Source organism: Sinocyclocheilus rhinocerous, unplaced genomic scaffold (genome assembly GCF_001515625.1).
Source record: "Sinocyclocheilus rhinocerous isolate Xijiao unplaced genomic scaffold, SAMN03320098_v1.1 scaffold468, whole genome shotgun sequence".
Classification (NCBI taxonomy): Eukaryota; Metazoa; Chordata; class Actinopteri; order Cypriniformes; family Cyprinidae; genus Sinocyclocheilus; species Sinocyclocheilus rhinocerous.
Genome location: NW_015635305.1, coordinates 360568 through 372864, shown reverse-complemented (window position 1 = coordinate 372864; position 12297 = coordinate 360568). Strand labels below are relative to the sequence as shown.

Genomic DNA, 12297 nt, shown 5'->3' with positions numbered 1-12297 from the left:
GGTGCTGTGTGTACATTAATGAGGAAAAAAAATTAACTTAAATGATTTTAACAAATGGCTGCAATATAACAAAGAGTGAAAAATTTAAGGGGGTCTGAATACTTTCCGTACCCACTGTATATATATATATATAATATGTAGCAATTAGTAGTGATTAGCAAAATTACGCAGATTATTCTATCTGTTATATTCTGCAGAGAAACGCAAATAGTCAATCGGCAGTTATAAATCATGGATTTGGCTTTTTCATGCTTCTTGTCATGATCTCGGATGTCACTGCATCGTTAGTGTGAATCATCTATAAATACCATGCTCATATACATACTGTTTGAGATCGGTGTGTTTCACACAGATCTATTTTGATGCAAGGGCCCCATTGCCAAGATGTTAGAGAACAACAGGAAGATGAAGGGAAGAGACAGATGCATGGAAGAGCAGTTCACCATAGGACATGATCATACATAAAGTATGAGAAGCGGGCCAGCTAGGTTAGCCAAGGGTGACCACATTGGCCACATGTGAGAAGGGTATAAACTGAGCCTGACCGAGAGGTGCTGAGTGATACCATGACAAATGTAACTGGAGCTTATGAACGGACGGATGACTCCAGTCACAAAACATGGGTCAGGCAATAAATATCTTCTGTAAGTATAAGTGACTATCATCATCTCCCAGCTCATTACCTCATATTCTGGACTGAATTCTTTCATGGCTTTTTATGATTGGGAAAGGTTTATTTCTAGGTCCACTTATTACATTGATATCACATTGAACCAAAGTTCAGTGCGTTCAATAAGTCTATTTTTTCCCCCTTACTCAGAAGATCACTTTTTATTTTATAAATGCATAATTAAAACAAAGTAACTAAGTAAAATAACTACATTGTTTTAGCTAAATTATTTTAGTTATTTTATCATTAAAATAACTAAATGAGTAGCTGGTTGAACTTTGGCTTTGTTGACACCTGTGTCGACCGTTAGGTGGCAGACTAAGGCTCTACAATATCAGGCAATCACAATTCATTTTTTAAAATCTTGATTTGGTTGAATTTTTCATTATAAAAGCTTGGTGTCACTGTTGAGCTATTTTAACAGCTTGTAGCTTTATCTCGGCTCCTTGGTTTTAAACGCCACAATGCAAGTTCTGATATTAATTTCTGTTTGAAAAAGACATGTAATATAAAGCTAAGAAAACAACCACATTGTGTTTTATTGTCTAATTTTGTCTTACAAAACAATAATTGTAAATCACAGTTGATTGTGACAGGTAGACTATATATTGACAATGCAAATGTTTTATTGTTATAATTGTGCCTTGTATGATAAATATGTAGTAAATGTCTAAATCGAGATTAGCCTATGTAATTTTAATTAGCCTATGAGTGGGCATTTGTGTTTTTTTCTTTTATGCATTAGGCCTGTGTAAATGTACTGTTTCCGCAACATTAAAGGCTGTTGTTTCATTTAATTTTTTAAACCGAGATATTTTTTTCAGTAGTTTATTATACAATCTGTTTTACTTTTTATAGCAGCTAATAATGGAGTCAAGTAGTATTTGCTTTTATCTTAATTTTCTGAAACACGCACTTTACAGGATTATAATAACACAAACAGCTAATTAATCCAAACGATTAACACTTTTAATGCATGTTATTGTGACACTAGAACAAGTCGTTTGAAAATAAAGAGCGCGCATGTTTAATATAGCAACCGTCTTTCGTCTGTTTGTTTTAATTATTTATTATTTAATTATTTATTTAATTAGCTATTTTCATGGTCTAAGAATTAAAATATCCTTTACCACAGTGGAAATCGTGTTTCTTGGAGGCGTTTCGCTATTTAAGCACCATCACGTGAGGAGAATGCATCGAAGTAGAAATGTTGTTATTGTTGTTAATAATATTAATAATAATAATAATAATAATAATAGTAATAATATGATAACTGTTGTTGCTTTTGTTATTAAACTATAGTAAATACTGTGTTTAATTTAGTCTACCTTATAGTAGGCTATTCATATTGTCTATTTATTTATTTATTTGTATTATTTTTTTATTTTTTAGACAATTGTCTTTTTGCTGTTGTTGGTTTGTGTGTGTGTGTGTGTGTGTGTGTGTGTGTTTATTTCTCCACAAACATTATGAGTGTCGAACCCGACTAGGCTACTCTAATTTCTTAGTGCACGTATTACAGTCGATGGTCGATGAATTGTTGAGGTAATTTTTGAATAATAAAGATATATTCGACTACCGCTAATTTGCCCAAGACAAAGACAAATATCGCGTATACGCGATAATATACGAGTTTTTGTATGAATTATGGATCTTGTTTAAAAGGAACTCTATCGACAACTGTAAATACAGTACCAAGCATTGCTCTGCAATCCACTATTAAGAAAGTCAGATTACACATGTACACGTTTGCGATGTTTAACGTATAATTCCCTGTCATTTTATAGTCAGGCATAATTAATCACACAATCAGGTGAAAATAAAGCTATTTTATTGTCAAAGCATTCAACATGATTAGATAAACTATCAAATAGTAAATTTCAGCAAAAGGAAGAAACACTGAATCTATTTCTCACAGACACAAAATATTACACTTTGTATTCAAACAAAACAAGTATTTACATTATTTCGAATAGACTGCATCTTATACCAATAACTATAATTTACATGCACTCTTAAATACACTTCAACATCATGTTCCCAATGTTCGATATCCTTATGCATATAGACATAACATGTCATTGAATAACGCTCAATGAAATGATCTGCATCTAAATTGATTTCTATACATTATACGTTAATATATACAAAATTCAAGGTACACCTACATTATTATTGTCCCCTTTTTTCAAATAATAAGTGCTTCATATAATAAATAGATTTTAAGTTTTTAAGTCAAAATGCATCTTCATACACAAAACATGACATTTAAAGAAATCAAACCATTTAAACAGTAATGTCTTTTGAAAATGACAGCAAACGTGTTGGCATTACTCCTCCAGATTAACCTTACTCCCTTTTGATTAAAAAAATGCAAGAAAAAAGAAAGGAGGAAGGAAAGACAGAAAAGCAAATAAATCCCCAAAAATTCAGTTGTGAGAGGTCATGTGCCGGGAAAGGTGGTGCCGCTCCCTGAAAGACTCATTACAGATTGGACACTTTAACTTTTCTTCTCTCCTTCTTTTAACAAGAGGTTCCATGGCAAACTCCTTTTTGTGATGCGAGCGCATGTGGTAGACCAGGTCAGAGGTCATGCGGAAGGAGGCATTGCATTTGGCACACCAGTTCTGGGCAGGCAGACAAAGGGAAGTAAACGAAGGGGGCAGGAGCGTGAGAGCAGAGGGCATTTGCAGCTGGATGGGGCCTGAGGTCTTGGGCCAGAAGGCTGTGGCGTATAGGAAAGGGTTCTGTTTCGCAATGCCACCCGGCACGGGGCAGTTGCTGCCTAGTTCTGAGCCTTGGAGCTTCGCGGCGAGGTGGTCCGCCTGGTAGAGTCTATGGGATGAGACGGTGTTGCCCACCGCAGGATGGCAGTCAACTGCCGGCAGAAGCTTGGGTGCCATGACAAGAGGTGATAGCTGCGAGAAGGTGCGAGACGGCTGGCTAAAGGCACTCTTTCTCTCCGAGCCTCCACCACCCTGCTGGAGCACCGAAGTGAAAGCGCTGCCAATTGACGAGGTCTCCATTCGGGACTGCGGGGGCTGAGTCTCGCTGAGAACCTGTCTGATGTTGAGGTGCTTTTCAGCCGGGTTGCTGCTGGGCCGGCCAGCCTCCTTGTTCTCCGAGTTGGAGCTGGAGTTTTTACCGCTGTGCTTCAAGCTCTGAGGTGACTTCTTGACCTCGGTGAAGGCGCTCCTCTTGGTTTCCGTCGACTCTGAAACAGAGGGCGAGAAAGCCCGCCTGCTCTCGTCCAGACCGTACGCTCCACGGTACTGCTGCGCCGAGTTGGCCAACTCCTCTTTGGACTTGGGAGGCCGAGATAATCCACTGTTCCTGCTGTCCTCCATGTCAGAGAACTTGCGCTTTCCAGAGTTCTCGCTCAGGATCTCGGCCTCTTTGTCGCTCGGCGGACTGGTTCTGTTTTTCTCCAAATCCCTGGCTAGATTATGGAAGTCTGTGGATGGCTTTCCTTCCTGGGGATTGGAGAAGCCATCAGATCGACCCAGTTTGGGACTGGACCTGGCAGGAGGTAGACTAGCCTGGTCACTGGCATCCGTGGCCTCCTCCTCTGGGCTGGCCATGCTTTGTAGTCTCTTAGTGCAGTGAAATCTTAGATGAGCCAAAAAGGGAAATTCGAACTGGAAACGCTGGCTACAGTCTGGGCACAAATAGGGCGACGTTCCTGCATCAAATAAATGATGGGGGGGGTACATAATGATAGCATGATAATGATTAATTATTAAATTTATAATATTTTATTATAACATAATTTATTAAAACATAATTTTTTTACAAATTATTTTATAGCTATAAATTATTGACTTTGTATAATGTGTATGCATTTTTTAAATATTTGATCAATCTATATTATGCAAACTCATCAAACTATATTTACTGAATATTTAAACACAAACAGCTGCTATTTTTAATTTTTAAAAATGTAAAATATTAGATCACATGTTGATCTTCAAAGTGTACCTTTACTTTTGGCTTGATTTCTGCCTGAGCTCAGCAGCAGCAGCTCAATGAGATCCTTGCCATACCACACCAGCAGCTCTTCATCTTTCTCTATTCTCCTCAGTGACCTGTAGAAAAGCTGGCCGTTCTTCACATAGGCCTCTAGGTTCTGTTCGTCTCTGTCTCTCGCAGACTGAACCAGCCTCAGCCACATCAGGCCTTCTGAGGAACTGTTGGCAGCTGAGGTGTCCACCTGTATCCAGCAAACATTTCAAACATTTAGCTAAAACCTTAGAACCATCAGCAAATACATATCAGTAATTATTTCAAAAGAATAAAATTCCTCTACCACAGTTTTACATATTTGTAAAAACGATATATATATTGGAGTTAGGCCTATATGGCTGAAATAAATAGGCTACACATTTCAAACTCTCGACTTGTTGGAAGTGAAATAAAGCGTGACCATACCCTGAATATGTAAGGCGCCGTTCGTTTATCTGTGGACTTGAGAGCGATAAAGGCGATGCTGTCATACAGTGAAGTGTGACTCAGAACACATGGGCCAAAAATGGCATTTTCCGGAATGTCACAGGTGGTGTACACGCTGGTAAATATATCCGTTAAACACTGCTGCATCGCTTTCGCGTCGCCATCCCAGCCCAGTCTCTGCGAACTGGATTCCTCCATCATTTGCTGTAAGACAAAAGTGTGGGTGAATTCATGTGAATAAACAGAACCGCGCATAAGTCACCATTTCTCAATTATAAAATGTATGTAAATATTTTTCCTAGTTCTTATGTGCAATTCCAAGTGAATCTCCTGAACAAAGCATTTAATAAAATCTCCAAGCACGCAGTCTTACTTAGGCCCGTGCCTTGTTTGTTTTTTAAAAGCTATTTTTCTTCGTTTAAATTAGGCCTATACATTGTTGGTATTTTTATAGTGTTGTTATTTTTGAAACTTCAATGTATTGTATGTCATTTAAGATATAATCTAGCCTATATTATAAAATGTAAACGTAGAATTAAATAGTTGTATTAATTCTGTAAAAAAGCAGAGAAAGTAATCGAAAAGAAGATTATTTCTTACAGTGCATTTTTTCGATTTAAAAGCGTGACTGTGACAGTATTACGTTAGTAACTCTCAGTGCGTATTTTCAGACTTTTCTTTCACTTGTTGGAAATATTGTACATGCCTTTGACAAGGATGAAAATCTGGCCTTATGAGACCGTTCGGTCTATTTTACCATCGAGGACCATATCGAATGCATTCAATAGCACTGTCAAAGTCACTGATTTCACGTCAGCTAACCTTTAGCTCCATTCTACAAGAAGGAACGTATGTTTCCTTATTACCATAATCCACCACTTTCCTTCTGAGACTTTAATTAAGGCAGCAGGCAGAGTTAATTATTTTTCTTCTCCAAACCCCTGATGCACTTTTACAAATGAGCTGAATCTCTCGTAGCTATTTTGTTACGCGTGAATTGCAGTTCACTCGTGTAACTTGTTTTTAGTAGCATTTAAAAACGGTGGGGAAATATATTTAATATACAGTCTATTCCATATTGCTCATGTCTGTTTCTAATAGTTTTATTATAGTTTTAACAGATAGGCTACTAACAGTGCGGCATATTGCTGGGATTTCACATGATTTCTCAGCTTTCTGAAGAGGTCAAAAAGAAAAATCAAGTGAAAAAATAATTTCTACACAAGGACAAGAGTGGAGGGAAATGTTGTTACTGCAGTTAGTTGCAAAGCAGGTAAAACGCAGCTCGAATTGTGTTAAATTTTGCAGCTGTTTTTCAGACACGTTTATTAAAAACGTAATAAATTTACAAAATCGTTTACAGTTTTTCAACTGAGTGGTACAGGGCAGGCTGCGGTTATAAAGCAGACTGTTGTTGTTGTTTTCTCTAATGCTACTTCGTATTTATCGCTCAAATAAAGTAGGTTATAGGACACTGACGCGCCTAATACAAAAATAGAATGAAAGTGTGGAAATATGAAAGACATAATTCTGCAAAGCGTTTAAATAACAATTTATTTATGATGAAGATGCTTGGCTATTTCAAACAGACACGTCCGGCTCTCGATTGTATTATCAAGACACAAATGCTTAAAAGTTCCCTTCATCCATAACAAGCCTTGATTTTTGCCCTTCCTTTCACGATCCTCTCCTTTTGTAGCTGTGAGGTCGGTCTCACTCCTGAGAATCACACAAAGGACCCAATGAATATGCATTTCAACTAAATACTATAATAGACCCGTGAATATATGCGCATTTCTAAAACAGAGGAGACGAACCCATTGACCTCCTATTTCGGGCTAAAATTTATTGCGCTTTTTATCTGCGGGCTTGTTGTTATTCCAACTTTATGACTTTATGATGTGTAGCCAGTTTCCCTCTGTCGTCTACCATCTGCGAGCTTTCTACACGGTTGCGAGGATGCTGTTAGGGTGCTGCATACAGCCCCGTGTATTACTAGCCTCCGACTGTTTTTATTGCAAAATTGTCATTACTCACCATGGTACTAGGATAAAATAATCCACAAAATTTCACAATTGCCGTCAATATATCTGCAAGTATGTGTTCAGCGTCTCCGATGAAGTCCGTGCAGTCAGTACATTTCCCCGTCTGTTGAAAGTGACAGTGTTGCCGACCGTCTTATGACTCGCGAGCGCAGAGAGGCGTGCAGATGGGGCCGATACACTGACTGAGTGGCACCCACATACACACTTTTTGTTTGCTGCACATAATCTGCCCAATGAGGCGTGACACGCTTCGTCTCCTCCCTTTAACTCTTCGGTCGCCGACAGTTAGCTAGTAGTAGATGCAGGGTATCTATGCTGAAACATAAAGTGCACTGCAGTCACTAAAACAGATGCATATTTCATAATTCATATTTTCATACATTGTAAAACAAAGAACATTCACTAATTTGTTTTTGTATTTGATTTTAATTCATTTTAATGTTAGAATTATATTCAAAAGGTGGTGCTTATGCTGTTTTTGAATGTATAGCCTGCTGTACAGTGTTGTTATATTTATGGTTAAAAACTGGACGTTGTGATTGCAGACCTTTACTGTAAAAATACAGTGGCGATGTTACATGCACACGGGATGCCATTCTGATATTTTACAGGTCATAAATATATCAGTCTGTTTGGGCTATCTTTTTGTTATAGGCTACTGTTACCTGTATAATAGCACAGGTGGCACAATGGAAGGTGGCACATGATGACTTCTATTGTGGCCAATAATAACAAAGACAGAGCCCAGTTTAACCACACAAACACCACAAGGGCAACACATGTGACGCCAAAATAAAGCAGTAAACATCAACTAAACAACATACAATGCAATATAAAACACCTGAACTCCAGTAACTTTTACAAAAATAAAATCCAAACAAATGTGATGGTTTGAGCAGTGAATTTTGGGAATGCCCCTTCCAATTAATTCGCTATAATAACTTACAGTAAAATGACATGTACTGTCTTTTAAAACATTGTAATTTTAAAATATCAGTTAAAATATTTTTTATGCAGCATTTTTCATTCTTTTCCTGTTGAAATAGCCTATAGCCTAACTATGATGGTTAGGGGAAATAATTTTGTTTGCTCATGACTTCTTTTGAAACCTGCTGATTTACAAACGTGCCAATAGCTAAATGGGCAACAAAAAGTTTCTCCATGTGATCCTGAGTTACTGTTCATTGAGTGCCTTTGTCCCACAGCTTCCTTAAAATCGCGGACGGTTCCTGTCTTCGCTTGGACTTTTGAATGTACAGCTGCATGTCGCCACTTGCAACGAGCTCCGTTCTACATTATGTCGTTGTATTATAATTATCATGACTTTTTTTCTCAGTGCTGGTTCGCCAACTGACAATTAGCAAACTGTTCTATTGATACTTATCTGCATCTGGGGTGCTCTTTCGCTTTGCTGCAGCCAGAGATCCGGCTCATGAGCGCGGAAGCTTGTCGCGTGCACACCTGCTGTGGCGCTCCATCTCTAGAGGAGAGAAGCACGAGAGCCCCGCGTGCTCAACCTGACCTCAGCTCGATTGGACTGTGATGTCTGTATTAACATCTGTGAGAGACAGCAGTGAGTATTCAGCCAGCCAAGTGCACACACCAGAGTTTCCTTCAACATATTGCGGCGGTACGCAACAGTCCCGCTGTGTTTTAACCGATATGGCGAAATGTTTTAAACATTAATCAGTCTGAAGATTTGATAAGCTCCACAAATCAATAGATTTCTCTATGGGGTCTGTTGGGGGTAGGTTCACAGGGACACGGTCGTACTTAGTTCTTTTGGATGTCATCCAACTCATAACCTTGATCGAGAGAATTAATTAACTGCCATAATAGATACGAGAGATTTAGACTACCTTCTGCTGACATATTCATCTTTCTTGTGGCTTGTACCCCCAGAATAGCTCTTATCAGAAGATAAATGTTGTGTTGCTGCCATATAAAGAGCGTTTTGGAGCTTTTTGCAAAATAAATAAAAATTGTAAAGTGCAATTATCAAAAAGAGGATTAATAATTAAAATATTTAATTTTGTAAAAGGGTTAAGAGAAGGTAAACTGATCAGATGCTGGCAGATTCAAGAAAAAAATATATTACATTTGTCATAGCCTTCTATAAGATGTGGCTGGTTCCTTGAGCACAAGTGGGCGACTGGTTACTTTAGTGCAAAATTAAATTGACATCAAGTTTTTCAAAAAGAAAGAAACTGAAATAAATGTAGTGTAAAACCGTTTCTGCTTCAGCAATGCTGCATATTGTCTTCTTGTTGAGGACAACATCGGCAATCTTTTTTTTTTTTTTTTGTATGTGATGAAAGCAAGGCATTAAAGACAATAATCTATATTGTACTTTAAATCATCTCAATGCTTTTCTAATGAATCAGTATTCGAAATGAACACAGTTTCTCTAACTAAAGAGGTCTCTCTTGTTTTCAGGGCCATTAACTAGACAAAATATCAACAAGTATTGTCTTATATTATCTTCCATTATGATAATACAGTATGTACTAATATGTATTTCACAGTGATATTATACACTCAAATTATCCTTTTTAAAGAGAGGACTAAATTGAAATTAAATGTTCTGGTTACACCATTCTTTCCCAATTTAGAGCTTCATGGAAAATTACAAAATATTAACAGTGCATTAGGTGTATAACTAATTCAGACTGATATGGTAAAGTATTTTTGCTGTGCACAAAGTTTTTTTAAGATGTCTTTTTTTCTATAATAATAACTTTTTATATTTTTAAATTAAAGATAACATATTAAATGCAATTTACATTGTGCATTTCAAAATATGGGACTTTTTAACCCTTTCCTGCACAAAATAGTTTTTTATTTTTTTTATGCTGAGGCCTTTGACATATAAAGATTTACACAGTCTTAACTGTAAATCTCCTCTTGCTTCAAACACTTGTCCAGCCAAGCATGATAAGGACTCTTTTTTCCATACAGTGTTCTGAAAGCTTGCTCAATCAGTAGCCATCTGCTTAGCTCATGAACTGCAGGTTCGTGGTGGCTGGCAGAGGCTGTTCGGTGGACAGAATTAATCTCCCTTCCTCCTCCTTTATTGTCCTAAAACATATAGCCCCTGTTAATAGCGGCGCTTTACTGGGGCAAACTGCCTTCTCAGTGTAAGTAACACGGAGCAGATTTCTCTGTGGCATCCTCGTGCGGAGGCTAATTGTAGTCCTCTGATGTCAGTTGTCAGCTCAACATGACCCTGATGTTAAATAACTTTTTTTTTTTTTTGTCACAAAGACTTAATTGATTATTAACTAGGGACAAGAGATTAAGATATTCTTTTGTATTAAAAGTCTATCTGATTGTAAGAAAATAATCCTGTGTTTAAGAAGGAAAAAGGAGAGATTGTGATCTTGAACTGTAAGCTTCTAAAGGATTAAGAACAACTCTATTCTGGACATTCAGACATGCCACGCGCCAATCTAGAATGATATGATTTTATTACCAGAAGCTAGAAAGAGAAACATGAACGTATTCCAAACAGATGCAAGTCAGAGTATAATTAAAATTAACAAAGGGTCCGCTTTTTTATTTAGCAATTCAGCTGTTGTGCTGCTTTTCTTGCAGGAAAAGGAGATTAAGGATGACAACATATACGGCATGTCACGATAACAATAGGGATCATCTGATGGAGGAACAAGGCTCATATTTATCAATGTTTTGATTAATGTTTACATCTGCTGTGGCGTTGTCATATTGGCAAGAGAACACAGATTTAGACTGTTTTACAATATAAACTACAAAGCTCAGTCCTGACTGTTCATTTCTTCAGCAGTGTCAGTCAAAGTACATTTTATGCATTTAGCTTATCAAAAATTATGCAAAAATTTTATTTTAAGGTGTCCTTGTAACACGTTACATGTACTTACTATTCTAATAACAATAAATTATGCATAATTACGTGCAAGTAACTCTAAACCAAACCCTTATCCTAACCCTAACCATATATTAAGTACATTTAGTAATTAATATCAGTACTTAAATCTATAATTATACTGTTACAAAGTCACCTTAAAAAGTGTAACCAAAAATTCTTTACGATATATGGCTGTGTCACTTAAATGTAATAGAAAGAAAGAAAGAAGTTGATTAGGGCTGTGCACTGAACATGCTGAAGACTTAACATGGTCTTTCCAATGGAGGGCAGAAGAGGAAAAGGAAGGAGTCTAAACCCTGTATAGAGGAAGACAATACAGCGGTCTTGGTACACAAGTGTTTAGAGCAGAGAGAAACAAGCGGAAATAGGGACTCTTTCTCATAATCATGTACACGCAGGTGCTTTTGCAGTGCTTACAAAAGACTCACAGGTAGAGTCCCAAATCCATCCCCTTTAATCTCTTTGTAAATGACCAAATGCTCCTATTAATATGAACCTCAGAGCTGCACTTGCATAAAATGGTTCATTTAAAGGGGTTCAAAATGGTAAAAGGAATAATTAATAATGAGCCACTTTTATATCGGATCCAAAAATCATCTGCACTGTGGCCCCTGTTCAAACCTGTATCTCTCACTGCAGAATTCTGGAGATTTGGACATTCTGTTTGTAATCGATGATACCTGTTCATAGTGCAAGGAAGTGAGTCCAGCCCTGGCTCTGACTGCAGGCCCAGTCGTCCAGGCTTCAGATCCTTCCTCTCAGCCAAGCTGCCAGACTAGCTCAGGGTTCATGGCTGAGCTGAGCCACCATGGCAAGTTTTAATGTTCCAGGTTTTGGGCGGCCCCAGGGCATATGCTCACCCTCCCTTCACAAAGAGGAAAGCTCACGTCTGGCAGTGAAGGACTGGGCCTGGCCCCAGCAGTCTTAGGGGCCGTTCACATATCGCGTCTTTTGCGCGCTCAAGTTCGTTATTTCAAATGTAGACGCGCGGCAGGCGCGCTCATATTGGAAGCGACGCGGTCCGACGCGCTCATTTTTTCCAGGCGCTTCCGCGCCGCATCGAGATAAAAACATTTCAACTTTTCAGAATGCCGCAAGCGCACCGTGGGTCATGTGACAAGAACCAACCAATCAGCTTCATCCTTTCCCGTAACAACATTGAAAGCTCAGCCAAGATGAAGGAACAGCTGATCATAGCTGTACAGGGATAGCCATTTTAAAATAAATTT

General features: G+C 38.0%; 1 protein-coding gene and 1 long non-coding RNA gene across 3 annotated transcripts in view; one reads left to right on the top strand and one right to left on the bottom strand.

Moving 5' to 3' along the window:
• LOC107746785 (uncharacterized) overlaps nt 1-12297 on the top strand; it is a 41162-nt gene that overhangs the window by 18717 nt on the left and 10148 nt on the right. Inside the window, exons 2-3 of one of the 2 annotated variants that reach the window (XR_001640731.1) lie at nt 8582-8737; nt 10759-10923. This is a non-coding gene — a long non-coding RNA (uncharacterized LOC107746785). Of the gene's footprint in view, nt 1-8581; nt 8738-10758; nt 10924-12297 lie in introns of those variants that run through there. The other variant, XR_001640732.1, reaches the window with a different exon arrangement.
• LOC107746783 (PR domain zinc finger protein 8-like) lies at nt 2916-7494 on the bottom strand. Its single transcript, XM_016561073.1, has 4 exons — nt 7157-7494; nt 5099-5323; nt 4649-4880; nt 2916-4352 (listed from the first exon to the last, which is right to left on the bottom strand). The coding sequence occupies exons 1-4, from the start codon at nt 7157-7159 to the stop codon at nt 3100-3102; spliced, it is 1713 nt and encodes a 570-aa protein (XP_016416559.1). The 5' UTR covers nt 7160-7494; the 3' UTR covers nt 2916-3099.

What these genes read in the sequence shown, in the direction of transcription:
- LOC107746783 (XM_016561073.1), bottom strand. An exon ending in CGGCGCCTTACATATTCAGG is followed by an intron (nt 4,881 to 5,098) that starts GTATGGTCACGC and finishes TGCTGGATACAG; the next exon opens with GTGGACACCTCAGCTGCCAA. An exon ending in AAATCAAGCCAAAAGTAAAG is followed by an intron (nt 4,353 to 4,648) that starts GTACACTTTGAA and finishes TATTTGATGCAG; the next exon opens with GAACGTCGCCCTATTTGTGC.